Consider the following 27,848-nt stretch of genomic DNA (forward strand, 5'->3'; position numbering starts at 1 on the left):
TGCTGCGGGAATTGGAATCAGGTGGGAAGATACTGAGGGATGAAGGCTTTTCTGCTTTAGGAAGCTGGCAGTCAGGCTAGGTTTAATCTCAAGGCATGTAGCATCTTCAGGCTGGGCTGGGATGGACTAGTCTGCTGAGTAGATTTTAAAATACATTTTTATTTAAAGGAAGATATTGGAGATTTTTGTGAGTGCCTGAGACTGGCAGAGGGACTTCAGGTTAGGCTGAAGTCAGCCTTTATATTCACCACATGCAAACTTCTAGACTTTGATTTTGCAAATGTCTAAACCTCGTTGCACATGTGCTTTTGGGTATAGCCACTGTGATAAATGTTTCCAACATCACTTAGATTTGTGGCCTGCTCCACCTCCGACGATGCCCCTAGCTAAGCATCTTTGCAAAGAGTATTTAAATAGATAAAAAGGAAATGTATCGGTCCCAGTCCCTGTTGAGCCAATGTCAGGGCATGAACTCATGTGAGAACTGGCTCTGCCAGAATTTATTTCCTCTGATCCAATCGGGTAATGGAGACTGGGTGGTGGGGGAGGCTTGTCAGGCAAATCTGTCTCTCGGTACCTATCGTGAGTCCACGGGTCCTTATTCCTGCCATGTCAAGGGTTACTCTCTGCCTGCAGGACAGAGCCTGCAAACAGGCTCTTGCCTGGTCTTCCAGGGAAGACTGCAGAGCATCTTTCCCCATGTCATTGCCACAGCTTTAGCATCTATCTTTGCTTCTGCAGGTTTCTACTCGAGCCTCTCAGAGCCAGGTGTTTCTGAGCAGATTGTGAATTGCTCTTGATTAGCTTTTAAGTGGCCTTTGCTCTACATAACTGTTGAGAAAAGCCTGAAAGCCTCTCCCACAGCATTTCAAAAACATGAGCTAAGTGAGGTGGCAGCAGCGATTTTTAAACCCCATTTTTGCTCGAGTGCCTGCCACGTGCTCCCCTACAAGCCCAGGACTACCTGGCGCAGCATCGAGCAGTACAGGGCAAACCTACCCGCTGCCTCCCCAGGGGCACAGCCTCCCCGCGCCGCTCCCAGCCGCAGCACGCTGCCCGCGGCCCCGCGTCTCGCTGCCGGCACCCCATGACGCTCAGCCACCCGGGGACTGCAGCAGCCCAACGTGTTGGGATCTGCCTTCTGCCGCCTCGCCTGTTGAAAGGGCCTGTGCTGTTACGCTGCTCTGTTTAATCAGCACTCGCTTTGGGTTGTGAATCTCTTCCTGGCTCAGGTCGGTGATAGGAGTGCTGGGGTTCTGCATTTTGCTGTAGCCCCTGGGTTAAAGTGTGTCCCAAAAAGAAGGGAGGGAGTGAAGCAGTCCCGCGCATGGTTCATCCCTCTGCAGTACCCTACTGGTGTGGCAAAAGCAGTTGAAGGCTTCACGCAGAGACCTGGGCAAACACGCAGGTGGTTTTGGCCAGAGAACAGGACAGGTTAAGTGTGGCTGATATCTCGAATCTCTGGCCCCAGAACTCATGTGTAAAGAAGCCCAGCACCCTTTCTTCCTTGCCTGTGTGGATCCTCTTCAAAGAAATAGATCAAAATCAATGCTGCTTGAATAAAGTCTTCCTGTCTGAGATGGGGAAAGGCTGGATGCCCCCACCCCAGGATGCAGAGATGAAGGGACCTGATCAGCAGCTGGGCTCAGGGGCAGCTGGGGAGGTAACACAGGTTTGCACCACAGCACCTGAAGACTTTGCCAGGGTTTTGGGGGACACCTGCGAGGTGGTCTGCACCTTACGCCACTCAGCTGGGGTTAAAGGAGGGTGGAGGAGAGCAGATACCACCACTGCCACTCCCCTTCCCCGGACCTCTCTGCTAAAGGAGACCTTGCAGAGCAGCTCCCACATGCCTTGTTTTTCTTGCAAACCTGTTGTGCAGAGCTAAGGTGGTGCAAGAGAGGAGGCAGGAATGAAAGGGCTGAGGTTTGCCTCCGGGCCTCTTTGCAATCACCCAGCAATTCTCCCCTCGCATGTTTGAACCGCAGGCTTGTCGAGTCCTCTCAAGGCCTGTAGAAACAGGGTGCTGCAGCACCTTGTCCTAGGCAGCAGGTAAATAATGCTACGGGGTGCTGGGAACAAACTGTTGCGAAGATGGGTAATGCCATCAGGGGCTGCGCTATCCCCTGGAGGCAGAGGCTGGGATGGAGGAGTGGGGAGCGGGGATGGTGTGAAGCACCTTCCCTGCTGCTGGGGCTCCTGCACAGGGGGCTGGCACCAGCGGGTGCTGGCAGAAACCCAGACTATGCTACCACAGGCATGCAGGCAGAGGCCAGGTTGAAAAAGCGTGTCTAGAGATGAAAAGGTGAAGCTTATGGTCACTGACACCATTTCACTGTCTCTTTTTTCCTACATTTGTTACTCCTTAGGCTGAAATAGTCACCTGGGGCCACAGTCAGAAGCCCTAAGGAAGCAGGCGAGCCCAGGGAATGCAGAAACCCTGAAGGAACCTCTACCTGATTCTGGAGGCAAGCAAGAGGAACTTGTGTTCCTCTTGCAGTCCTTTCTGCTGCAAGGGAGCAGTTAGGCAGCATGGGGAACCTGGAACACGACTCGCCTCCATGGAGCCCCCTGTGCCTTGCCACCACCTCTCCAACTCACTTCCTGAGCATGCAGGGTTTTGTGCACGTTTGAGAGGCTTGTGTGAGGCTGGAGCTGGTGGGTGAGTGGGCAGAGCCCGTGGCCTAGGAGCTGGTTCACACCGTTGCCTTGGCTTGCTTCAGGGTGTGAGCTGGAGTCGAGGGAGGGAAGCTGGCAGAAAGCGGTGTGGGGAACGGATTTCCTTTCAGATTTGGGGCAGCTGAGTTCAACCTGCCAGCTCAGCCAGGGAGAAGAAGTCAAGTGATACTGAGTGTGCATTTATGGTGGAGCCTGGGGTTTTCTTTTCTTTTGGTAGAGGGTCGTTTGGCTCGTTGTTGGTTTTTTGTTTGTTTGGGTTTTTTTTTGTAGGCAAGTAAGCCTGATACTGCTTGTATTTTTTGTTTGGTTTTGTTGTTGGTTTTGCTGTGGGTTTGTTTTTCTTTTTTTTTCTTTAAGAACATGGCTAAGATTGGAAAGAGGCAAAGAAATGCCTGTAAGCTTTAGGTCAGCAGCCCAGTTAGGACTTCAGCTAAGTCAGAGGCGTGCAAATACAACCAGGAAAGTCACCCGCAGGAGATCTTTACAAAACAGTAATTCATAATTGCTGCATTAGTGCTATTCACCCCTGTTCACCCCTCCTGCCCCCAAGGAAGGCTGGTTCACAGGGACAAATACCCACTCCAATACTGGCAGTGTGTCATTGCAATCCCTTCTTTTTTTCCCAGTGCCAGCTGTGTTGCCTTCTATGTAATGCATAGCTGATGCCTGTTATTGTGAAAGATGGCACGGAAAATAAAGACTCATGAGTGTGGCCTCATGTTTAATTAGAAGCTAATGTGCTATTATTATTAGGCACTGAAGGAATGTACTGGCAAAGGAGTGCTTGAGCTGTTTTAGAAGCAATTTATAAGTGTACTTTCCCCTTGCCTAGCCAGCATGCACCTCCTTTATTAGGAGGCACAAGACTGCTGTTACCTGGTCTTACAGCTCTTTTGCAGTTCAGGCAAATACTGCTGGAATTAAAATATCTCAAGTCTCACTGTTCGGAAGACTTTGAAATAGAAGGATGTGGTGTGTGCTGGGCTAGGCTAGGCCAGGCCAGGTGTTTAATCACAGTGGCACAGGACTTGGGAGACTAAGTGGTCAGTGGTTGAATTTGCTATTAAAAATGCCTGATTAAAAGTACAGTTTAATAAAACATGACAATCTTATTGGCCTCAAAAGAGGTTGAAGGAAGTAGTCAGAAAATTAGTTTTTGTTGTTTAATGAGAAGTTTCACTGTCAGCATCTTTAGGAAGCTTGCTGTGACTGCCATACTCCAGTAACAAGTATACTGCTTCGTAACCTCCATATATTGACACGAGCATGACTTCACCATCTGTTATTTAATGCAGTTTCATTAGGCAGTCAGTGAACTGTCTTGAAATTCAAGAAATTGAACTAGGGGAGTTGTACGCAGGTACGTAGAGGTACTTACTTGGAGCTGGGAAGAGTATCAAACAGCAGCAGGCTCCCTGCCCCCTCTGCAAGCACCCATCCTTTGGTTATCACCTTCAGCCACTACCATCTCCCATGACAAGAGGCTGTTTTTTAAAGAAAGTAGTGACTTTCCTGGGGCTAGATTCCCACAGGAACACTTTGACTCCTAAAATCAGATACTGATGTAGCACTGACATTCATACCACTGCCATCAGGTATATAAAAAAAGGTCCTGAGCAGGAGCAGCTTTCCTGTCAGGGAAGGTGGGAGCAAAGCGTAACAGTACTGCTTGCTCTGTGGCACACGTGGTGGGAACACACCGCCAAGGAGAGGTGAGGTACCTCCTCTCTGGGCAGCAGCCCACCAGTCAACAGGGAAGATGCAAAAGCATTTGACTCTGTTTCAAGATGAGGAGAAAAACTAAACTCCCAGAACAGCTACAGCATAAGAGGAAAGCATCACAGTTGTACACCAAGTTAGGTGCATAGAGACTAGGTTATATGGGGGTTATTTCTACAAATTTATTCTGTAAATAACACCTCCAATTCATTCAAGCTCCTTACATTCCATATAAAAGCTAAAGGGAATGTAAAACTGAGGACAGCATTATATGTCAACAGTTAGGGCTTCAACATCATTAAGCCCAGTACAGTTTTGTGCTGCTGCTGGTAAATGGTTTTTGTTGGTAAATGGGTTTTCAGTTGCTCTAACAATTACAAAATACACAGATTAGAACACAATCTTTTATTAATAACAGATCACATTTCAACTTTGAAAAGAATGAAGTTAAAAGGTGTATTAAAACATACCCACTCTAAGCAATCTATTTTCTTCAGTAGAAAAAAAGCATACGACAGGTAGAACTACTATATACACAGTATATCAGTCTAGTCATTGGCCCCTCCAAACATTTTTTGCAAATTAGTATAATGGTGTTAAATATACCATCCAGTTACAGTCCAGTATGAATTTTAGCTTTTAACTTTTTCATTTAAGACAAAGCACTAAGGACCTAGTTCAGCTTACTGATCTTAGAATACATACAAGGTAGGATTGTATATGAAGATACCGTGTTAAGCTTTTACTTCTGCTTATGTATTTTTGGGATCCTGCCTTGTCAGTTAAGTCTGCCTCACCAGTTTTGAGTACATGGAAATCTGTAATTGATGTCTCCATTAAAAAGAGTACCTTCCAACACTGAAACATGATCAACTATATCTTAAATAGCCCTTTCCTCATCTCTTGCATTAATTTCAAACAGATTTATGTTGTGTTTATTTTACGCTGGAGGCTTCCCAGCCCAAAATATAGATCATTGCAAGAAACCAGGAATCTATGCCAACTTTTTTTTGGCAGGGATAAAAAAGCAGAATGTTAGTTCTTAAATTAGTTTGGCACATTAAAAAAAAAAAAAAAAAAAAAGGCACGAGGGAAACCTGTAAGTTGCATCCTTCTCTCACAACATCCATAGGAGGGGAATATCAATGTACAGACAGGGCAGGCACATGCAGAATGACTGATACAGACCAAGCACGGCAGACTCCAGCTCTCAGCCTTACATCTGGCCTTAGTCCATGTGTGCTCTCACTCACACACTCAAACAGAAGTAGCTTCTGCTGGTTACATCTCAGTCCATCAGCTGACTCTGCTGAAGAGCAGGGTCACTGCACAACTGAAGAAGGCCCTCATGAGTCAAGCACCATCAGCCTTCTCACACCAGGTAGAAAGGTAGGAAGTTTTGTACCTTTTGCTTAGGTCTCACTTAACAACACAACCGAGCTGTTACTGCTCTGCTGAGCAAGCTGTAGCAGGGTCTGACACGTGGGTCTTTGCATGTCAATGTGTGCCCCATGCCTCAGAAGAACCTCAACTGTTTTCACGTGCCCACCTCGTGCAGCCAGATGAAGAGCTGTCAACCCTTCACTGTCAGAAACATTGACGTTTTCTGAACCAACAAGTTCTTCTACTACTTCAGAGTGCCCGTTTTCTGCAGCAAGATGTAACGCTGTCCTATTTAAAGGGCCTCTAGCTAGAACACTGGCCCTTTCATCTATCAGCAACTTTGTTGTTGCTAAATGGCCGCTGCGAGATGCCAAGTGCAGAGCAGTGTATCCTTCTGCTGTCGCTGCCTCAATGTCTGCACCATGTTTAAGGAGCAGCCTTGATGTGCTTGTGTGGCCAGTTTCAGCAGCTATGTGGAGAGCAGTCTGCAAGAGTGCGTTCTGCACGTTGACATCTGACTCTAGGTCTATAAGAAGGCGAGCAACACGGTAGTGTCCTCGTTGAGCAGCCAAGTGTAGTGAGGTCCTTCCATCCACGGTCTGCACATTCACGTTTGCACCCCGCTGTTTGGCCAGAAGCTTTACAATGGGGAGATGACCTTGCCAGGCAGCATAGTGCAGTGGCACCCAGTCATCCTTTCCTTTGATGTTCACATTAACGCCTCTTCTCAGCAGGATCCGCACAATATTCTCTTGGCCGTATTGACAGGCTATGTGGATGGGGGCTCTGCCTTCAAAATCTACCTCATTTAAGGATGCATTCTTATCAAGCAGCATTTTGGTGCTGAAATCATCCCCATTTTGGGCAGCAAAGTGAAGAGCAGTCCACTGATCTTCATCTTTGGCATTAACATTGATTTTCCTAGCCATAATCAGCTCCACAATGCTTTTAACTTTCTTCTCAATGGCGATGTGAAGAGGGGTGGATCCTTTCTTGTTGGTGAGGTTAGGGTTAGCATTGTACAGGAGGAGCCATTTGACACATTCTTCTTGACCAGCCTCAACAGCCAAGTGCAAAAGACTGGCGTTCCCATCTAAAACGATGTCAACATCTTGAGGCTGGAGGATCTTCATCAGCTTGCTGGTATCCCCAGATAAAATGGCCTCCGTTAGCTTCCTCTTCTGTATGTCTGTAGTACCAATATCTACATGGATATAAGGAAGAAATTTTTTACAATGAGGGTGGTGAAACACTGGAGCAGGTTGCCCACAGAGGTGGTAGATGCCCCATCTCTGGAAACATTCAAGGTCAGGTTGGACAGGGCTCTGAACAGTCTGGTCTAGCTGAAGATGTCCCTGCACATAGCAGGGCGGGGTGGGGGTTGGACTAGGTGACCTTTAAAGGTCACTTCCAACCCAAACTATTCTGGTAAAAAGACACCATCACAGTTCTGATACCTGCCAAACTTTACTTGCACGTGGCTGACATATCTGGTGGCATCAGCAAAGACTTGACTGCCAAAAAAATCCTTCCCCATATAGTAGTTTCAGAACAATTTCAGGTCACTTACTCTTATTCTGTTTCATATGAAATCAAAAACGAACGATGCTGTGGTTGATCTCCCTGCACTAATCACTGTTTGCCTAACTGGAAAACAGATGCCTGTTTTTTGCAGCACTGGATTGAAAAGGGAGGGGTGTGTGCACAATAGCAGAGGTCTTCATCACAATGTTCGTGGGGGCTACTGAGAAGGTGGCTTGAGTCTTCTCAACAACAACAAAAGCGCTCAGACTTGGGCTTAGTATAACTGAAAAAGCCACAGACTCAGCCGCCCTGACTGGACATTGGCTTTAGTCCCTCTTTGAGCAGGTTGCTGGGCTGAATGACCTCCCTTCCAACCAACCTTTATGTGACTGATTCTGTAATGGCTTTAATGGGAAGTCAGGTCACTTTTCAAAACCAAATGAATTTTATTATTTGTCATTAGATCATGTCTAGGAACCACCTCTTTGGTTTTGTTTTTTTTTTTTAAATAACTACCTCCAGTAAACAAATTTGTAGTGCTGACAGCAAGAGAAAGCAAAGCTAACAGTGATTTCCACAATGCTATTCTTCATATGACTACTCACCAACCCACTGACTCCCATATGCCCTAGTCCAAACAACTACAAAAAAACAACAACAAAGAAGAACCTGACCATTACCTGAACTCTCCCTTTCAAAGGAAAGGGAAAGGGAGCCTCTGGATGAAAAAGCTGAATCTACAGATGAAACTCCTGAAAGCCGCTTGTCACTGGAGGCAAGTTTGGACTCGGAAGAGCTGCGGCTGAGATCCTCCGGGCCTTCCATAGTCTGTGAAATCCCCGAATCCAGCTGGGACAACAACTCTGAGAGACTGTAATCCTTAACTGATGGTAGAGCAGGCTCCTGTTTCGTCTGGGATAATGCAGAAATCCCCTTCAAGAGAAGTACACAAGCACTTTAGAAAGGTCAGTAAAGAAAATCAAGTTTGTTAGCTTGCAGGTAGCCTTTAAACACTGTTCATATTAAATGAAACCTATGAATAACGTCACTGAAAATTTTCAGATGCAGGAAGGCAGCTTTCATCAGTACTTATACAGCCACTAAAGCCACATGGTTGTTCTCTCCTACAGCGTTTTTTAAGATCAGTCACACCCACATAGTTCCAGCCTTTATTTCCTAACTGTCCTGCTCTCCCTTAACAGTCTAGTCCTGTGCTGGTCCATGCATCTGCTGTCACTTTTGCATTCCAGTCCTTCACCAAGATCCACTTCCATCAGGCAAGAAGGTGCTCAAACGCAGAATACAGAAGGTTGCTCAGGAAGTTACAGGTCACAGAGGAACCTGTTCCTCACAAAACCTGGTGTACTTGAACAAGAAGCAGAAAAAGAAAATACCTCAGATTGCTGCTCTGGGGAATTCTTGGTGTCCAGGTCCTGAGTTATCATCTCTTTTGTTTCATCTTCTGGTTTTTCACAAAGGGCTTCTGTTTCTGAAGTGATTTCTTTGAAGAAAGCAAGAGAAGGTTTTGTGGTGGGTTTTTTTTTCTTTTTCTTTTAATAGGAGACTTTTCTGAAATGTCCTGCTGCCTTATCTGTCATTAGAGCTTAACACCTTGAGACATTATGGGAGAAAGACTCCAATTTTGACTATTCCACCTAGCACTTCATCGGTAGGTACAAGTGTGTAGCTAAGCAAAGAGTGCATAGGGCTGACTGAACAATTCATTTTCACATTCAGACCAGACTGATGTTAGATGGTGGCTACACTGCAAGACTGTGAAATGGGAACCAGTCTACTGCTGGAAAACTTAGGCATATGTGTTTAAAAAGACAAGATCCCTCTTCCCTTCAGTCCCCATACCTTGTTTGGGCAGGAGAAGAGGGAAGAGGCAAATCTCTCCTATTAATACTAAATGAAACTACCTGGAGACAGCACTTGCTACATCCTTCTGCACATTTGAATTCATAACAGATGCTCTGGGCAAGTTCAAGCTTTTCACCAACATTGCATTTTATTGGCAGAAAAATGATGGTACAAATTGTTTTGTTACAATAAACCAATTCAGTTTCTCAGCACACAACAGTAAATTTCAAGAGCCAGGGCCTTCAACACTTTGGTATGGTGAAAACCACACCAACTTGGCATGGCATGTGCCCTGATACACACAATCAGAACTGAACATAATTTCTGGCTAAATGGATCAGCTGCTTCAGCACAGGTCTTATTCATGACGTGTTTACATAACACCATCATGGTCAGACTTGTCCCCAGATAATCCCTTCCTCCACAAATGAATAAGTGACCTGTATCATTGTCTCTACCATACAATGTGCTCTATTTATCCTGTCACAGAGGTTCACAGCATTTACCCATGGATTAACAGAGTCCTGAGCAATAACGTGACTCATAGAAGAATAAATGGGCAGCCAAGTTACGAGGAAATCTTACCTTGAAATGTTGGCCGTTCACCAGGATCATCTTGCCAACATTTTTGCATCAGTTTGATCAAGTTATTACATGAATGAGGTCTGGATTTAGAAACAGCAGGTAGCTCTGGGCGGTGGCCTTTAACTACTTTTACCATAATATGTAAAATGTTGTTTTCCTCTGTAAAGCAAAAGCACATAAATTAAGATTTCCCAGCAAAAGGAATGATTTCTCTTTTGTCTAAGAGCATTAACTGTATTAGGCTGCAACTTTGTCTTCATGGCTATATTTCTAGATTTAGAGTGCTTTCTTTTATCGACAGGGAAAAAGCTGTTGGTCTTACTCTCCTACAATATATTTGTTGATGCATAACACCTGCTTCCCATGTATCAATCATCAGTGAGTGACTCTTGGTCTTTTTCCACCCATGAAACACACAGAACCAAAGGAAAAAAATGGTTCTTTGCTACCTCTCAGAACTTCTGTATCTGCTGTAAGAAAACTGAACCACAGCTTTTATTTAGGCCAGGTACTTGAACTTTTCATAAAGGTGAAGGAAGAACACAAATCAGGAAGTGCAGTAACAGGGCTTTTGACTGAACTCAACCACTGGGCTAAATGGGATCTCTTACTTGGAGAAAAATTAATAGTAGACCAGAACCTGTTCAAACATGCTTGCTACACACAGGCTAGTCATACACACAGGAAAAGTCAAAGAATAAATAGCTGCCTGTAGATTGGTACATTTACTGTGGGGTGGAACAAGGCTTATTCTCACAGACAGCTTTGTTGGTGGTTTTTTGTTGGTTTTTTTTTTTTTAAGAGCAGATCTGTACCCACAATCTACAAATAAACTACAGAACCTCTCCACAGAGAAGACGTTTCTGAAAACAGCACAGTTGCCTGCCAGTTGGCTTTGCTCTGTGCTGTTCTTCATTGGCTGCAAACATGTCAGAAGTCTGCACGGGCCACGTGCTAACCTGGGTCTGCACAGCAAACGCCAGCAGACTAGGGCCCCCCACGGCAATACGGGTTCAGCTTTCACAGTGTAGGACAACGGAGGACTTCCATTTGTGATCACATTTGCGAGTTCAGAAGTGTCCACCACACAAGGCTGTAGGCATTAGGAGGACGTGCATGTAATCTGGGACTGGTGGGGCAGGAATAGTGCTTATCAAGAGGTGAAAGGAAAAAAAAAAAATGCCAACACAACCCAGTACATCAAACTTACCTGCAAAAGGCTTTTTCTGTGTAAGAACTCCCCAAATCACAATGGAAAAGCTACAAATAAATGCAAAAGAAAAAAATAATTATAGAAAAGCTTTAAAAAAAATCATAAAACACCAACTAAAAAAGCAAAAAAAACTTAACAGAAGTACACTTTATTTTCCTGTTCTTTTTCCTTGTCCTTCACTTCTGCATCTAATTCAGCTGATGAACACACACAGCAAGATGCAGCCAAGAACCATGATTTGAAAGTCTAGTTTTTCCAGGGAGAACCTGAGGCAGCAAACATAGGGACTTGCTGGAGGCTGCTGAGTTCTTTGGTAACATTTATCAACTACTCCACACCAACGCTGACAAAACTAGAGAGCAGCAAAGCATTACCGTAGATTTTATTTAGTACTTCTACCTGCAAGATGACTTTAAAGAAACGTATTCCATTTAGAATATGACATATCTTTTAATCTACAGCTATGTTTTCCTCTTCCTAATAATCTGACCATGAAAGAAGAACCAAAGACCTAATGATGAAATCCACTGAAGATAACTAAGAATTTTGTCATAGACTCGAAAAGTAGGTCAGGATGTACCTTTTGATGGGGAAATTAAAGGTGGGCAGAGTGCCTCCCATGCCAGTTGCTAATAAGTAAGTGTTACTTTGAATGGTAACATTCCAGACCCAGAATTAGCTGCAGTTTGTTAAAAGGCCTCTACCCTATGAAGACTTCGCAAAAAGCAAAGCAAACATGACCCTTTGCAAGATGAGGCTCAAAGTAGATTTAGGGGTTTCATGCTTAATTAGGTTTTACAACCAGAAAAAGAGGGCTCAACTTACAGTATTACTCAAAGTACTTTTAAGCGTTTTCATAGTTAACTGACCTGTACACATCATGTTTGGTGTCAAAACACCTGTTTTTCTCTTTGATGCGCTCTGGAGGAAGGTATGCAATTGTGCCACAGAGGCCATCCATGCTGATGTCATGGGAATGGGACAAGCCATTGCACTTTGCAAGTCCAAAGTCAGAAATCTGCAAAAAATGGAGGAAGAAGAGGGGAAGAGAAGTGCACGCTACTGTTAGACTTTGGAGGCATTAACAAAAAATGCTCTGTAAAGAACAGCAGATGTAACAGGATGACCCAACAAAATATAGCAAGCTGCCATTCAGAAATACAAAGCTAAGAAAACATCTCTGGAAGCATTACAGTATGGTAGGTTTTTCTTTACAGTTAAGCTAAAAAAAAAAAAAAAAACCCACCCCAAAACAACAACAAAAGCAAGCAGTTTTCTGCAAGCAGCAGCATGTTAGCCCATTACGTAGCAAATGCAACAAACAGTTAAGACAATGTATTGTAATTTAAAACTAGTCAAATTTAGCCAGTGCAAACTACTGTAATGTAATTATTAGTCCTGCCACCCCTTTCCCTACGTAACCTCACACTGTATGCTATGTTTAAGTATTCTGAGCACCTGTTTTCATGAAGACCATGAGTTCTCCACTGAGCAGAAGAGAATTGCTCTTTCAAATATCGCTCACTGTTAACTGACCATGCCAGCAAGGGCTAAGCTCAACACCAGAGGCCCCAAGAGTTAAAAAACCCCCAAACCAAAACACCCCCCCCTGCAAAAACCCACACAGGGAATTCTTTTTGGCAACTAGGAGGCATGGCAAGTTGGTGCAGTGACACAGTGAACACAGCTGAAATGAAGAAAACAAGTGACAGCAAGTTGAAAAAAGGAAAACACACCTCCACTTTTAATTTGAAGTGTCAAACAAATATGCATTCATTTGCTCTCAAAGGCACACCAATCATGAAGCAAACAGGCAAGGAATTTCCTTTGCCTTATTTCCCACTGGTCAAAAATGTCTATTATGCTAAGAGAAAATTTCAAGAAAAGTCAAGTCTTTTTGGACCACTCAGCCCACTGATTTTTGTCTACATGTAAGATAAGATTACACACACACCCCGACATAAACATTCTTTTTATCTAATAAATACTCAGGTTTTTCAGTGACTCATTCCCCTTTTGATCTTCACAGCTTCTCCTTTGAGAAAGTTCTCCCTCAAAACAATAAGCATAATTAAAAAAAAGCTGCTTTTTTTTTTTTTTAAATAGGCTCCAACTTTACACTTTCAGAAGTTTCTGTCCAAAGATACCGCAAAGCTAGTCATAACATGCATTCATTACTGGAAAGGGAGCAAACTGCTGCCAGCTTCAGCCTCCTGGAGAACAGGCAGGCTACGCAGCCACTGGTCTTCAAACACTAGGAATCTCCCTTCGCCATAAACCAAACAAAGCAACCCACACAGCTTCAGGAGGAACTTCTCCCAGGTACAAAGAGCTCAACAGAGGCAACCTCAGGAGCTGCAGAAGTCCTGTACCCAGCACATACGTATATCCAACCTGTTGTCCATCTGTATCTTAAATCTGTAGGGTCATGGGGGAATTACTTGAGAAGAAAAAAAAAAAGCGGGGTGGGGGGGTGGGGGGGGTAGGTGGGAGGGGGAGGAAAAAAGCAAAGTCATCTGGAGGAATAGCGTCTCATGCTTGTAGGGCTACACTGTTATAGAGGGGGATTGCTGGCCTCCTCAGCAAACCAAGCATTAGAGACCAGGGAAACAGTAAGTAGTCGAAAACCCAGGTTTGCAAGCCAGACTACCCAGGGTAGAGCTGAATCAACTGCCCCAGGAAGTGCTGCATGAGTTTGGGGCACGTAGTGCTCCACAGCAGAACAAAAGCACAACTCCCACATCACACAAGCCCGTGGTGTCAGGTTAATAAATGAACCAACTGCTGCAAGTCTGAACAGATCCAACTTGGTGAAGCGCTGCTATCCTTTGATTAACGTGAAGCAGAGGCTTGTATACACCTCAAGAAATCCATATGGCATGCAGATATAATTAAAGCAATATACCTTCCTCTGTCTAAACAGCACCGGGTTTCCTACTGTGTAAGTTAAGAAACAAAGATGAAATACAGACAGCACAGTGACGCTCCTGCATTAACAGCCACCAGCTATGTATGCTGTGTGAATCTAAGGCTAGGGGCTAAGACAGGAGGCCAAGCACACTAGATAGAAAAGGTCTCATGCCCAGCCTACAAACCAAGAAACAGCTAAGGTACATAGCACATACACACACGCGGCTAGCAAGAACTTTCCCTTGTGATCCTGCCCCTACATACTGCGAAGGACTAGCTTTTATACCAATTAACAGGAAATTAATCTGTAGACCAGAGCTTCAACCATATCAAATTCTGCAGAAAGCACTGGAAATTGAAGAACTGTTATCTTCCAGACTGCAACAAAATGGTAGGAGTCTGCAGACAGCTTTTGTGGCTTTTATTAGTTCCTTTAGGGTAAATTTTCCACACTGTATGGTGTATTTAGTCATGCAGTTTTTCTAAACATCAGTGGGAACTGTGCAGTGGGTGGAAGACACAGCCATTTAACTTGCCTATTTTGCCTTTAAATTGCTTGCCAGGTATCTAGTTCTGCAACACAAGGCACTCCTGCTGGTAAAGGCAGTGAAAGTGGAGCACCTCTCCCCACTTTTTCCTCCACATCCCCGCTAGCCCTCACAGCCCATCCCGGGTTCTGCCCTGCCCCACAATCCCACAGAACCCATAATCTCACTCTTCACATCAGTTAGTTCAGGTGGATCCCATCACGCTTCAAAAGCATACTTAGTATCAGCAGTTAGGAGGAGACACAGAGGCGACAGACTGCTTCATGCAAAACACGTGGTGGAGAGGTAGGAAGGAGAGAAAAAACATTGGCCAAAGCCCACGCAGACAGTAGGGTTGTTCATGTTCAGACAGCTCGCTCCATCTCTGCCCTTTTAAAGGTCTGCACCAGAACACACACGTGAGCAGCAACTGGTGATGGTAGTGGTAAAAATGTTTTCCTGCCCACTTCCCAGCCATGCTTGCTTTACTGAGAGATTCCAAGATCTGAAGATTTTTCTTTCTTTCTTTTTTGGTTTTGTTTATTTTAAATCAGGAATACTGTACACACAGGCCTCTCTCTGCTTTTGTCACTTGTGGAAATTTCCATTCTAGTTTATAAAAAAACCCCACTCACTTGCAAAGTGTTAGATGCTTTGAATTTGTCAAGTTATTTTCTGGATTTTTTTAAAAAAAAAAAAAAAAACACAAAAAACCAAACAACTCGTACATATGCTCACATAACTACAGTGGTTTCTAAAGGCAGCTATTCCCAAACAGTGCAGGGACCTAGCTCCCAGGAGCAAAATTAGTGCCCGGAACATGCTTTCACTGATGACTCCTGACAGGCCAACCTGAAGCGTGCACTTAGCTTCTGATGCTGCATGCCATTTTTCTGCAAATGAGACTGAAGAACCCACTGCAATGGACTCAGGTATAGAGTTCACCAAAAGGTTTTCTTCATCAAATGGGTAACAAAGCCATCAGATTAATTTTTAATTGCTGCTGACATATCCAGTATTTGTCTCTGTGCACTCGGATATTGAGAATGCCACCCCATTTGTCTGTGGGGTCTTCAGGTGCTTAAGGGGCCATGGCAGGGGGTGTTTGCCTTGTTTGGTTTTCTTGGTGTAGGGGAAAAGGGCCGTTTGTTTCAATTTTGTTCTTTAAGAAGTGCCAGAAATTTTTAAGAGACTTACACGAGTCACAGATTTGGACTACTAAAAATTAGAAATAAAAATTAATTCCAAGCGTAGACACAACCAGCATCTGCACTTCAAACTAATGTCTTTACTTTAGTGTTTATGAACACGCTTCAGTTAGCTAATAAATGAAGTCTTTCTGAAATAGACTCCACTTCCATCCTTTTCCAACCTGCCCTAAAACCTTACCTCCTCAAAACCTGTTTCAGGTGTGATGTTTGTAATGGTCTCTTCAGAAGCTGCAGAAACCAAAGCCATGGTCAAACATCCACTTTAATCCATCATAAATCTGCATTATCATAACAGGGATGGTCTTGTTCCCTCCTCTGTGCCACCACAATTAGATCAATTAGAGAGTTGATCAAGGTGAAAACCAGCTTTGTTGGTTGGATTAAAAAGCCATGTAACAACAGCCCTACGTGGAAACCTTGAGCAGAAGGGGTGGGAAACAGGGAGAAGGGGCACAAAACAACAAAGCCTCTTGTCATTTCTAATAACAGGAGAGCATTTGCAGCTGATAAAAAAAAAAAGAAGTGGCTGTGTTAACTACATCAGCTAGTCTAATAAAGAGAGACACCCACCCTTTACCAGCCTGGCCTCTGGGTATTACTTTGACCTACAGTTAATGACCTACATTAAGCAGCTTTCTGATTAACAAATTTGCCACCTGACTAGGCAACTAACTCCACACACAAAATTTTGCGGCCTCTTCTTCTTCAGCTGAAGCAAATAAGGGTGAAAACCACAGAGGCAACCTATCCATGTTTTTAGTAAGACCATCAGCACAGCATGACAACAGCAGCAACTTCATTCTTCACACCGGTTTAAACTAGAGCACTGGGGGAAAAAAAATAAAAGCAAATACAGCCAGTTTAGAGCAGTGCACAGACAAGACCAGGTCATCCCATTTCAAATACTTTAAAAACAGAATCTGGGAGATGAAAAATAACTGGTGGGATTTGCCTCTGTATGAGTGTACCCACACATGTACACATGTGGGTATATATACATATATATGACAAGGTGAAGAGCTGTAAAATCCAGGCTAGATAATAAGAGAAACAAGAACTTACAAATAATGGTTTTGCCCCAAAGTATTAAGTTGCAGGTTGACTTCATTTTAAATACCTGGACAAAAAGTAACACTCTTAACCAAGAGATATTGAAGCTAAAAAAACCGGGAAGCAGCAATAGAGAGAGCATGCATGCATGGTAGCTGGCAGCAAGTTAGGGTACGAGATAACTGCATGGGAGGGGTGTATTCTCCTGCTGAGGGCCCTGGAGAGAGATCACATTGGAGCAGGGAATGAGCAATCTAACAGCCTGCAAGGGCAGCGCTGGAATGTGGCATTGCTTCCACAGCACCAGTGCCCCACTTGTCATTGCCACAACACCGGGAGCTCAGCAGAGACATCCAGAACACACATGGAGGGCAGGAGAGCTAAAGAAGCTCATAAGACATGGTCCAGTTAAACAAAAACTAGGTGTTCAACAGCTCGTAAGTATTGGAAGGCTGCATACATGGAACACTGGAGAAAGGGGCGGGGAGGATCTTGTTGAGAACAAATAGGTTGACATTAAGGGGAAAAAACCATGCAGGCTGATGCCTGCTAGCAATGCCTGCCTGGGTATGAAATAATCCTTCAAAGCAAACCACACTGCTTAAGGCAACCAAGACTGAGCAGGACATGGCTGGGAAGAGAGCCCCCGGGCTAAGGCTCCTGTCAGTACCGAGCTATACCACCACTGCAGGGAAGGAGGCATGCATGTATCCATCCTCCAAAAAACTGCAAAGCCTTACCTTGTGGTGTACATATTATATACACATATTTAAAATCCCTTAACATGCCTTTGAAAAAGTTAGTATCTGTCTATCTATATTCCTGCTCTGCGCTCAGGCTAATCCCATCCTCTTAATTATCATCCCAAGAACAAAACTCAGCAGGCACTTATGTAATACACAGGAGACGGCTTTACGATATGGAGGCACCCACTTGATGATAAGTTCTGTATAACACCACTGCATTAGTCATCCTCCTCACTTGGGGTTTTTACAGTAAGCATTGTGCTCATAAAAGAAGGGCGTGTTTCCATTTAACTAGCAATATGGCACAGAAGCATTTCTAATGTGCTCCACTGAAAGACTGCCTGTTTCCTGGCTCAAGGGCAAACAGTTTATAAAAAGTCCTCCCCACCTCCAAACTCCTCTTCTTCAGTCTGCAGCATCTCTGCACTCACCTTAAGATTCTATTAGAGACAGGTCACCTACTAAATTAACGCTAACCTTTAAAAGGTAAAAACACTTCAATTATCAGGTCCATTAGCCCTCCAGCAAGAAAATGCACATTAAATCAAGCTGCAGGGTCTGAAATTTAATTACAAGTTTCACATCACACAAAAAGAAGGTTTGGGGGCACATTTTTAAAGTGAAGGCAGCTCACAGAGCATGTACATCTCTTATTCTGCACACAGGTTCCTATGTCTGCTTTGCTGCATGGAGGGGTTTCCAAGATGCCTGCAGATGTAAAAGACTGCTGGCTGGAAAAAGGTTTGGATTAGACCATTCCTTTCCAAACTTAATGGAAAATGTCTGAAAACCTTCATGTGTTCCATATCCAGAGCGAGTAGCAACAGTTTAGGGATGTCAGCAATGACCCCACCAGAAATGGTGGGGGTTTTTTGGTACATTTTGCACTTCACCCCCTTTTATTACATCACCACCCAGGCATAGCTTATACAGGAGGCAGAACATCAGGCAGCATTTCAGCCTCCTGAAACAATGAGAAAAACACAGCCTTCATATCTTGGCTCATGGATGAGTCAAGAATTAGGAATTCAAGAAGTTATGCAAGCAAGCACAAACTTCAGGTAAATAAATATATAGCAAAGGCCTCTCAGCACCAAAGTGTAAGAACATACTTTCAACAGTTCAGATCCTGATGTTCTGGTCATAATACCATGGACCACCTGTAGATGCCTCCTGTCTCAGAAAGGAAATCTTAAGTAGTAAACCACTAAATGGCCTACTAAAAAAAGCTGAGACTGACACAGGTGTGATTTCATTGGAGGCACACACCTCTCCAACCCTCCTGTGACATCAGAAGAGATGGTTTTATTTAAAGAAAACTTAATTATTTTTAAAAGGGTACATCAAGACCAAAGCCATCTGGCCAGTTTGAGGGGGACAGGAAAACAGGGAGCAGATGGATGATGGAACTGATAAAAATCTATGACTACTTGTACTGAGTTATATCAGCTATCCAGCATGAGTAATCCTGCAGTTCTAAGGTTAAGAGTTTGGCCATGGATTTGTGGGGGGAAAGAACCACCCAAAAAAACAAGAATCAGGAAAAAGATTTATTTCAGTCTGTCCTCTCCCAAAAGGAAGGATCAGAAAGCAAGAGCAACCTCCTTAGTCCAGCTGTCAAAACAGAACCTAAAACAGAGAAGGCCAACAAGTTTGCTAGCTTACTCTGGAAATGAATAACAGGAAGAATTTCACGCTGATACAGCCACAAATATTCCCTTAAGTGACCTTTGGTGTGCATAAACAGTCAGGACAGAAATACTTTTTTACTGTATATGCCTTGAGCAAATGAAAGAGAAAATGAATTGCCTCTGGGAAGGCTTCTCTGGACACCAGCTGTAGATGAGATTTACATATTTAATGGAATATACAAAGCCAGAAGGACCTAAACAGAACAAGGGTACCACTGGGAGCTTTGGAATTGGCAGAGATGATTTAGAGGCTCACACTGCTTTTCTCTCCCTGTTCTCATCTGCCTCATGACCCTACTGCAAGGAAATATATAGCAGGACCCCCTAGGTCTCAAAATCAGAGTTCACTGCACTAGCACCCTCCTAAAATTTCAAGAGAATTCTCACCAGCTCCCTAACTCTACCTCTATTTGTGTACCAAAATAGTTCATAACTCAGGTAGACAAGTTTGGAGATGGGAAGGGTTGGGTCGGTGGGCATTTTTCTAATTCAAAAGCAATGCTGCTGCTTTCTCCAGGCCTTTAAGTTTGGCAGGAGCCATGCAAGAATATCCAAAGGTGGGTCCCTGGCACACAATGCCCAGTGCATACCTTGACATGGTAGTGGGCATCAAGCAGGATGTTTGCAGGCTTGAGATCCAGGTGGAGCAGCGGAGGGGACATGCAGTGCAGGAAGTTCATCCCCACAGCTGTCTCATGGATGATGCGGAAGCGCAATTCCCAGGGCAAAGGTTCGGAAGCCAGGAGCTTTTCCAGAGACCCTGTTTCCATGTATTCCATGACCAAGCCAACTGGCTCTTTACAGATGCCATAAACAGGAAGGATGTAGCGAAACTTTGCCATTTCCATCTTCCTAGCTTCTTCCAATAACTCCATGCGCTCCCTGGGTAGAAGAGAACAGAAAGTGAAGGTTGGAGAAGCTGTTTTCTCCTCCTCCTTCTCCCCCCCACCAACACGCACAAAAACATTTCTTACGCAACTGAACACATTTCATGACCATCACTTGGCTGAACCATGCTACATCTCACCAGACTGTGACTCCAGGCATCTTTCCACATTTACTAACTTTGTTTTATGCTTCTAATGGTAGGCAGCTCACAGCTGCTGAACCACAGGCGAGTTGTACCCTTCAACAGCGCAAATATCCCTGGCGTAAAACCCATCTCCCCGCTTTGATGTTTATGCTGTGCTGTTAAGAATAAGGACAATACATGTAGTGCCCGGATTTACCACTGCTGTAACTCCTTGGGCTAAAGTCATCAACTTTCTGTGAGTCATAAGACTGCGTTACTCAGACAGAGCACAGGCAGCATTGCTTCAGCTGCCCCGCTGGTGCAGGCTGGCAGGGCACAGGCCCTGGCCTTGGGAGAGGGATCCCCAGGACCCACTATTTAGGGCAGCAAGCCACCTGCTGTAGCTGGGGGGACACAGCAAAAGCTTCCTTCTACTCAGACTCCAGATTTGGCAACTCCAATGCTATGCTCGCTCAGCTCCAGTGGATGCTGAAAACTCCTGGCATGCCAGCACGTGTAATGAGCACCCCGGGTTGTTTACAGGTCACTTCAGCCTGACCCTGCAGAGTGCTAAGCATTACTCAGTCCAAACTACAGCCTCCCAGGTCGAGACCCTTAATTGCTATGCCCTCCTTCTGCACCTCACACACGGCCTTCCAACAGCCCACGAGGACCCACTGGGTGTCAAGCTGGAAAGAGGAAACAAGGGTCCTGTCCCCAGGTCAACTGCACCCACAAAAAGGAGCCACACGTGATGGGTGAAGGAACCTTCAGTCCGTCAAAAACTACATTATTAGTGATGATGGGCTGCACCCAGAGCAGCTTTGGGCCACAGCTGCCAATGCATCACCGTTGCTGTCACCCACCGACTCACAAAAGAGGACACAGAGGGGCCAGATAGGCAGTATTTCCTGAACAGAGCCTCTCTTATTACACAACAGCTCTTGCAATGTACCCAAGACGTCTAAGTTATTTAATGGAAAACAGTACCTGAAACAATATGACAAAGTTTTAACACAGATGCCTGGTAAAAAGAGTCCTAGATTAAAAGAAGGAAACTATTGCTCTGACACTCCCCACCTCACGCAGGCGTTTTGAGATGCCCAGCTGTCCTGGAAGACATCAGGTTTTAAAATAAAGCTCAGAGAGAACATTCATAGCAGCTGCAATAACTGATCAGAGGAAACAGGTTCAAACCCTCTGCAAGGCAGAAAGCTCTGTCACCTGCCCCCTCTGCCAGTCCCCAAGAGCTGGAAAATTCCTGGGGACCGATGCCAACCCAGCTGCAGTTTGTGCCACGTGCCACTACCACGTGATGACAGTTACTACTGTGGGAGCCTCTGCCATGGCAGAGCTATCAGCTCAGTCAGGCTTGTTGGGTTTTAAAAACCCCAGGACAGCTAGCAGCACTCTTTGCTTCTAAAAGGAGAATGCCAAGTTCAATCTTAGCGCAGTGAAGTTTCCCCTTCCTGCGTATATCTCCCCCACCTCCCCCCCATACTTGGGATGCCCCACGGGGAGCATGCACCACCCATGCTGAAACCAGCAGCCTGCAAGGGACCCTCAGTGCTCCCATGTGGGAGCGATTTTGGGAGCCATCATTTAACCCTTTGACTCTGCATTAGGACACTCTTGCAACCGCGTTATCCCCTTCCCCTCTGCTTCACCTGCTGTGGGAAGCGCAAAGTTGATGTTCGCCCAGACAAGGCTGGGAGCATGGTCTGCTGCCTGTTCCTCACCAGCTGCAGCAGCTGCAATAACCCGATGCAGTTAACATTCCACGCTAGGGGCGAGTCTAGCCTAGCGAGAAGCAGCAGACCTATTTCAGAGGCAAGATCATGCTGAAAAATGGTTTAAGAGGGATGTATACACTGTGTGTGTGTGTGGGGGGGGGGGGGGGGAAGGTAAGGGAAACCTTGTCTATTAACCATGTTGGCTCCTGCTGCTCCCTACAGCAACTTTCTTGTGAAATAACTGCCTTTGTAGGCAAGTACCCAGTTTGCTCTTTGGCACGCTGGAAGGGAGCGCCTATGAATAACACAACCAACTCCTTGCCCCCAAGCCACATGCATAGCCAGCATAATTCACCAGGCTTCAGCAGGCTGGGCTCTGGAGTCAGGGATGTAAAATACCTGTCTGAGCCCTCCAAGGCAAGGCAAGAATGCAGCAACAGCTAAAGCCTAACAAGAACCACTAGGCTCCCGGGATTGGGGTTCCTGGGCTAACGACAGCCTCAGAGAGCATCACCAAAATCACAGAGATCAGCTGCTTGAAATAGGACATTTTCCCCTATGAAGAGAGAATTCCCACTTTGAACAAAATGTAAACAAGCTCCCTTTCTTCTTGGACCAGACCCAGTTAGTTTAGTGAATTAACAGGCAAGGGCCCTTTATCTGATCTGCCTGTTCAAATAAAACCCTGGAACAATTGCCACCTTTAGCATCTTCCCAGACCCAGAGCTTCAACACCGAATCAACCAGTGATCTGGTATAGCCAGGGAGACCGGCAGTTTTCAAATACAGGCCCCTGTCACCTTTAGAAGGCAGAAAAGGAAAAAAGACAAAAGAAAGAGAGCCAAAATACAACTCGGTCATTAGCCAAGTGCTGGAGAGCACTTGCATTAATTGTATTAACACAAGCAGCTCATTAAACCAAGATCTCCATCAGGCAAAGATGAAAGGTCTTTCCCTTCCCTTTTCCCTTAGTGCAAGGTGCTACTGGCACTCGGCAGTTTTAGGTGTTCTCCATGCGCCCATCACCTCAATACACACGTGCTCAGGCTGCAGCAAAGGATGCTGCAGTATCCTTCAGGCTCACATTTAATAGATCAAAGTAAGGGATGGGGCAGGGGGTGGGGTGTGCTGCTCAGTGCTTAAAAATTATTCGCAATATCACCAAGAAACACTTCCCTCCAAAGTGGAGGAAAAGAAAAGCTCCTTATGAGGTTTCTCAGCCAAGCAGCATGGGGCTAGCTTCTGTTATAAAGTACTGGGTTCAGTGCCAAATAGCATCTCTGTCAGAGACATCAATGGTAGAACAGCCATTTTCAAAGGATTCAGAAATATTACGTGAACGGGGGAACCTCCCACATCCCCCAAACAGCTGTCTGCTGCTCAGTCAGACTCTAAACGGATAGGGCTGCATTCTTTGGACCCTCCTGGAGAGACAAGGGACCCAACTCCGGCCCACTGCCTCACTCCCTAGGTACCAGGGCCCAACCCTTGTACCACAAACCCTGCCACGAGAACAGCAAGAATTACAACTGTAACCGATTTGCATGTGTGCAATCTTTATGCCCTAAAGATAACACTGCGTTACAAAAACACAATTTTCAACTCACAAAGCAGTCCTTGCAGTTTTTTTATATTCCCCCCACCACTACCACCACATTTCCCTAATGGAGTCTGAGACAAAAAAGGTGGCTCCAGAGAAACTCAAAAAGCCCTGAAAACCTGTAATGGGGCCGTTTGTGTGAACTACCTCCAGACACAGAGCAGCCAGGCTTCTCCCAGCCCAGGGGAGATCAAGCCTTGCACAGCCACGCTGCTTTTCAGTGGGGAATGTAAGTTACCTCTTTACAGACTGCTGGTGGTCAAGATGGGGTCCAGAAAATTACACCACCTCTGAATTTTTTCAGGGACCCTTTCCATCTGCATCATGGCACAAGTTTAAGGGCATACAGTGACCTCTGCTCTGCAGGGTACATCTTTAATGACCTTCATAGTGTTGATCATCAGAGAAGAATGAGAATAAGAGAAGACAAAAAAACCCCATTGCATGGTCAGGCAGAATGTCTACGGGAAAGAGGGGGGGAAGGAAAAAAAAAAACCAAACCAAACCAAAAAAACAGAAAATCCCATCTTTCAGGTTAACATAGATCTCAGCCCTGCTAACAGATCTCTGCTGCACAGCCCTGGTACAAAAGGATTACAGGTTAACACGAACAGCTATGCTCACCCCTATTCTTTAAGGGGCAAGAGGTGAGTATTAAGTTCTACCTACACATGCAGAGACTGCCAGAACAGGCATTCATTCACCTTCACCACAAATAAATGCAGCCTCTGCTAACAGTAATGCATTTCTAAGATCTCCTGAATTTTTTAGTCCTATGCCATTCCTAAATCCAGGTCCTGCAGAGGGAATTAAATGTAGACCTTTGCTCTTTTTTTTCTTTTTCCTTTTCTTTTCAAGAAGCCACAGCCTGTAGACACCTCCACCAGTTAACACCTCCGGTGAAGAACCCTCTCTCGGGACTGTTACATCCTTCATACTCGTAGTCTGCATGTTTACGTTCAGCTATAAGAAATCCATAAAGGCTTCCAAGTTGTTATCTCTGAGCTCACCATCCTTCTTCTCCAGACCACACTTCCATTCTGGCCAATGGGGGTAAAAAGAAGAGACTTTGCGCTCCTCACTGCCAGTCTGGGGAAGAGGCTCCTCCACCTTTCTGGGTCACACACACTTTTCTTCAGGCTTACATGGAACCTCCCCATCTTGACAGCATCTTGAGTCCCATGCAGGAAACTCGATCTCAGGAGATGGAAAGTGGGAGCAAGTAAGGCATTAGGAATGGAATTTGGCTCGATTGCCTGAGAGGGCTTGGCCTTAAAGGTAAAAACACTTCTGGCTGTACATTCAGTTTTTCTTCTGCTTGAGGCCACCTGGCTCTACACTGTGATAACTGCCAAGGGAATAATCCAAATCTTTTACTGTCTCTGAAACACAGTAAGAGACACTAGAGTATTACCACCACCAAGCCACTACAAACTGGGGTTTAGTGTGGTACCAAATAAATAAGAAAAAGCCTCCGTGTTTTTCAATTAATGTTTCTGATACCACTGGTAATTCTTCTAACTGGGCTGCCTCACAGAGTTCCAAGAAATGGCTAGTCAAGTTAATCTCCTGGATTAACAATGTAATTGCACCAGCTTGTTTCAACCTGCCAACTAAAGAGCTAATATTTAATTTTGTTGGTGCCCCCCACCCCACCCTGCCATTTGAATGGCACAAGTTTCTTAGACTGGGGGGTGGGGGCAGCGTTACCAACTACTGGAAGGGGTTTGGTAGAGCAGCCCAAGAACCAAAGGAGAAGCATACACAAATTCAGCTTAGCTTTATTCTGCAGAAGCAGCTGTTTCAAAGGCCAGAGATCTTCCAATTTCTACTTGGTGCTCCCCTTAAGCGTCTGAAGCACAAAGTCTGCAGTGAAACAAGTAAATCAGCATTTCAGGGATTGGTTTGTTAAAATTAACCAGGAGCTGCTGGAGCCCCACACCCTCAAAGTTTCCAAATTCTCCTGGCGTTTCTGTTTACTGCACTGTATGTTCATGCAGTCCCTCCAGTATCTGCACACCTCACAGCCACTGAGGGACAGGTGGCTCTTTATTGCACATTGAATATATTAAGAGAGATTTGGTAACAACTCTCAAAATTAATTGTTCATATTAAAATAGATGACAGCATCCATTGTCTCAGACTGAAAATAAACTTGAGTAAATTTCTAGATGTATTCTGCAAATGAAAAGCGTAACAAATGTTCTAGCTTATTCTTAAGAGATATTTTAACTGCAAAACTAGTCAGCTACAGTACTATTTTTGTTATGCCTCAATAAGCATCAAGTCTGAAATCTACTTGGAAGTTTTAATGGTAGAAGGGCAACTCTGAGGTAGTTTCTATTTTATTCACAGGCAGCAGAGTTACCCTACGCATACACTAAAATCTACCCCTCCCCTTTTAGGAAGGGGACATTTTATCTCATTTACTATACTATGCAAGGCACAACTACAGCAAAGTCAGCAATTCAGATAATGGGCAAGATTAGGCTAGGCCCCAATTACTAGGGCACTACCCTAGTAATCTTGGAGAAGACAAGCTTACAAACATTTTCAGTCTTGGGCCAACTTATCTCTCTCCTCCTGCTGGAACCACAACAAGGGAAGCCTTTTGTGACTGAACCAACCCACATCTCAAAAAACAAACTGCAGAATCAGCTCGTGAGATCCCAGAGATCAAGGTAGAGCTGGAAAAGCTCCATGAACGCGACTTGGCCATATTCACCTCCGTCAGCACAGACGCTGACCTGCTGGGAAACGACTATTGCCCTCAAAACAGAAGGATTTTTCTGAAGACGCACCTGACTGCCTTCGTCTCCAAGGAAAGGAGAGCCACCCTTGACAGGCCCCCATCACACACAGACTGCGTGAGCACAGCATAGCTGGTCATCCTCCACTGTCGGCCATAACTAGTCACAGAGGGCAGGTAAGCTGGAAGGGGTTCTCGCCATGCGGTGTCATTCCCTGCAATGCAGTACGGCTCCCCGCCGGACTGCCCAGTGGGGATTCATCCTGGGCAGACGCACAGAAAAGCGCTGGCCCTGAACTGAAGCAGGAGAACGTATTTCCCAGCACGTCTCCATTCAGCACCCGCTCCTGAAAGACAGCGTGCTCACAGCTGCAGCACCCACATCCCAGCGCCCCCGCCCCAGCCCGCTGCTCACCCCGCTGCTAACCACCGCCACCTCCTACACGGGAGTCCCAGCTAATGCACCTGCAAACACAACCCAAAGGGCTGGCTTTTCCCAAGGTGGGGAGCTCGCTGGAGCCAGACCTGACAGGCCTGCGACGCCCCCCCAGATCCCATTCAGGGTTTTCGCTCCTCCTGCGCTTCCTGCTGAGGACTGCCTTCCGTGACCTTTGGAGCTGCAGCAGGCATAACGCTTTAGCACAAGCCACCACATGCACGACCAGGGCAGGGCAAAATGCTTTTCCGAACTGCTCCGAGGGAACAGGCAAGACCTACACTGCAGCTGCATGGTGGCTCTTTCCAAGCTGCTGCAAGCAGCTGAGCAACATCACTTACCCTTTGAGGGCCACCAGCCCCATTACGTACAATATAACCGAAGGTGTCGGGCCGGGCTTCGCTTAAGGGCGGCAAAGGCCACGTTTGCCGAGGGAACTTTGAATCGCGCGGCTCTCTGGGCTGCATTTAGCCAGATGGCCATACCCTTTGCTGGTGGCAACCAGCGCTGCAGCTACGGTGGCCTGGCTGCATTGGCACGGGGCTGGGCTGGCCTGGTTTGTCCTTTTTCAGCGGCGCTCCCCAGGTCTGGAACTCTGGGCTACATCACCTGGGCTGTTTCTCCAAAGCCGGGCGCTGCGCCGGCAGGGCAAGCACTGTTAGCGTCTCGTTCGGCCTCACAAGCGTTTGAGCCACTGTTAAGCACAATTCCCTACGTTTGCATGCCTTGTGTACGCTGGGCCAAAAAAAAAAAAGGGTGGGTGGGTGGTAATGACAAGAAAAAAAAAAAAAAATCCTTAAGCTGCCGGGAGCCGGGCAGGGCTGCGGAGGGGCAGCCCCCAGCCGACTGCGGGCTCCGGGGCACCGGGGCAGGGACGCTGCCGCGAGAAGAGCCGCCTCGCCCCGCTGCCCCCCCGGAGCCCCGTGCCCCCCCGCAGCCCCGCATCTCCCCCGCGCCCCCCGCCCCTTACTTCTCATCCACATGGAGGCTGGGCGAGCACTTGATGGCGAGCCAGGTCTTCCAGTGGAGGTGCCGCACCTTGTACACCTGCCCGAACCCCCCCGAGCCGATCTTCTCCCAGCTGCCGAACTCGCTCTCCTCGAAGGTTTTCAGCAGCCCCATGGCCCAGGGGGAGCCGCTCTCCCGCGCCATGGCTGCTCCTCGGCCGCCGCCCGCCCGGCACCGCGGTGCAGCGCCGCCGCCGCCCGCCCAGGTGA

At 45.9% G+C, this 27,848-nt stretch overlaps 1 protein-coding gene across 1 annotated transcript; it reads right to left on the reverse strand.

Annotated features, from left to right (window-relative positions):
- Positions 1-4,788: 4,788 nt before the first annotated feature.
- On the reverse strand, positions 4,789-27,848 carry RIPK4 (receptor interacting serine/threonine kinase 4). Its single transcript, XM_055703246.1, has 8 exons — positions 27,602-27,848; positions 19,692-19,983; positions 11,836-11,984; positions 10,964-11,013; positions 9,754-9,912; positions 8,700-8,806; positions 7,986-8,238; positions 4,789-6,985 (listed from the first exon to the last, which is right to left on the reverse strand). The coding sequence occupies exons 1-8, from the start codon at positions 27,781-27,783 to the stop codon at positions 5,811-5,813; spliced, it is 2,367 nt and encodes a 788-aa protein (XP_055559221.1). The 5' UTR covers positions 27,784-27,848; the 3' UTR covers positions 4,789-5,810.

This window comes from Falco cherrug, chromosome 2 (genome assembly GCF_023634085.1).
Source record: "Falco cherrug isolate bFalChe1 chromosome 2, bFalChe1.pri, whole genome shotgun sequence".
In the NCBI taxonomy this organism is placed as follows: Eukaryota; Metazoa; Chordata; class Aves; order Falconiformes; family Falconidae; genus Falco; species Falco cherrug.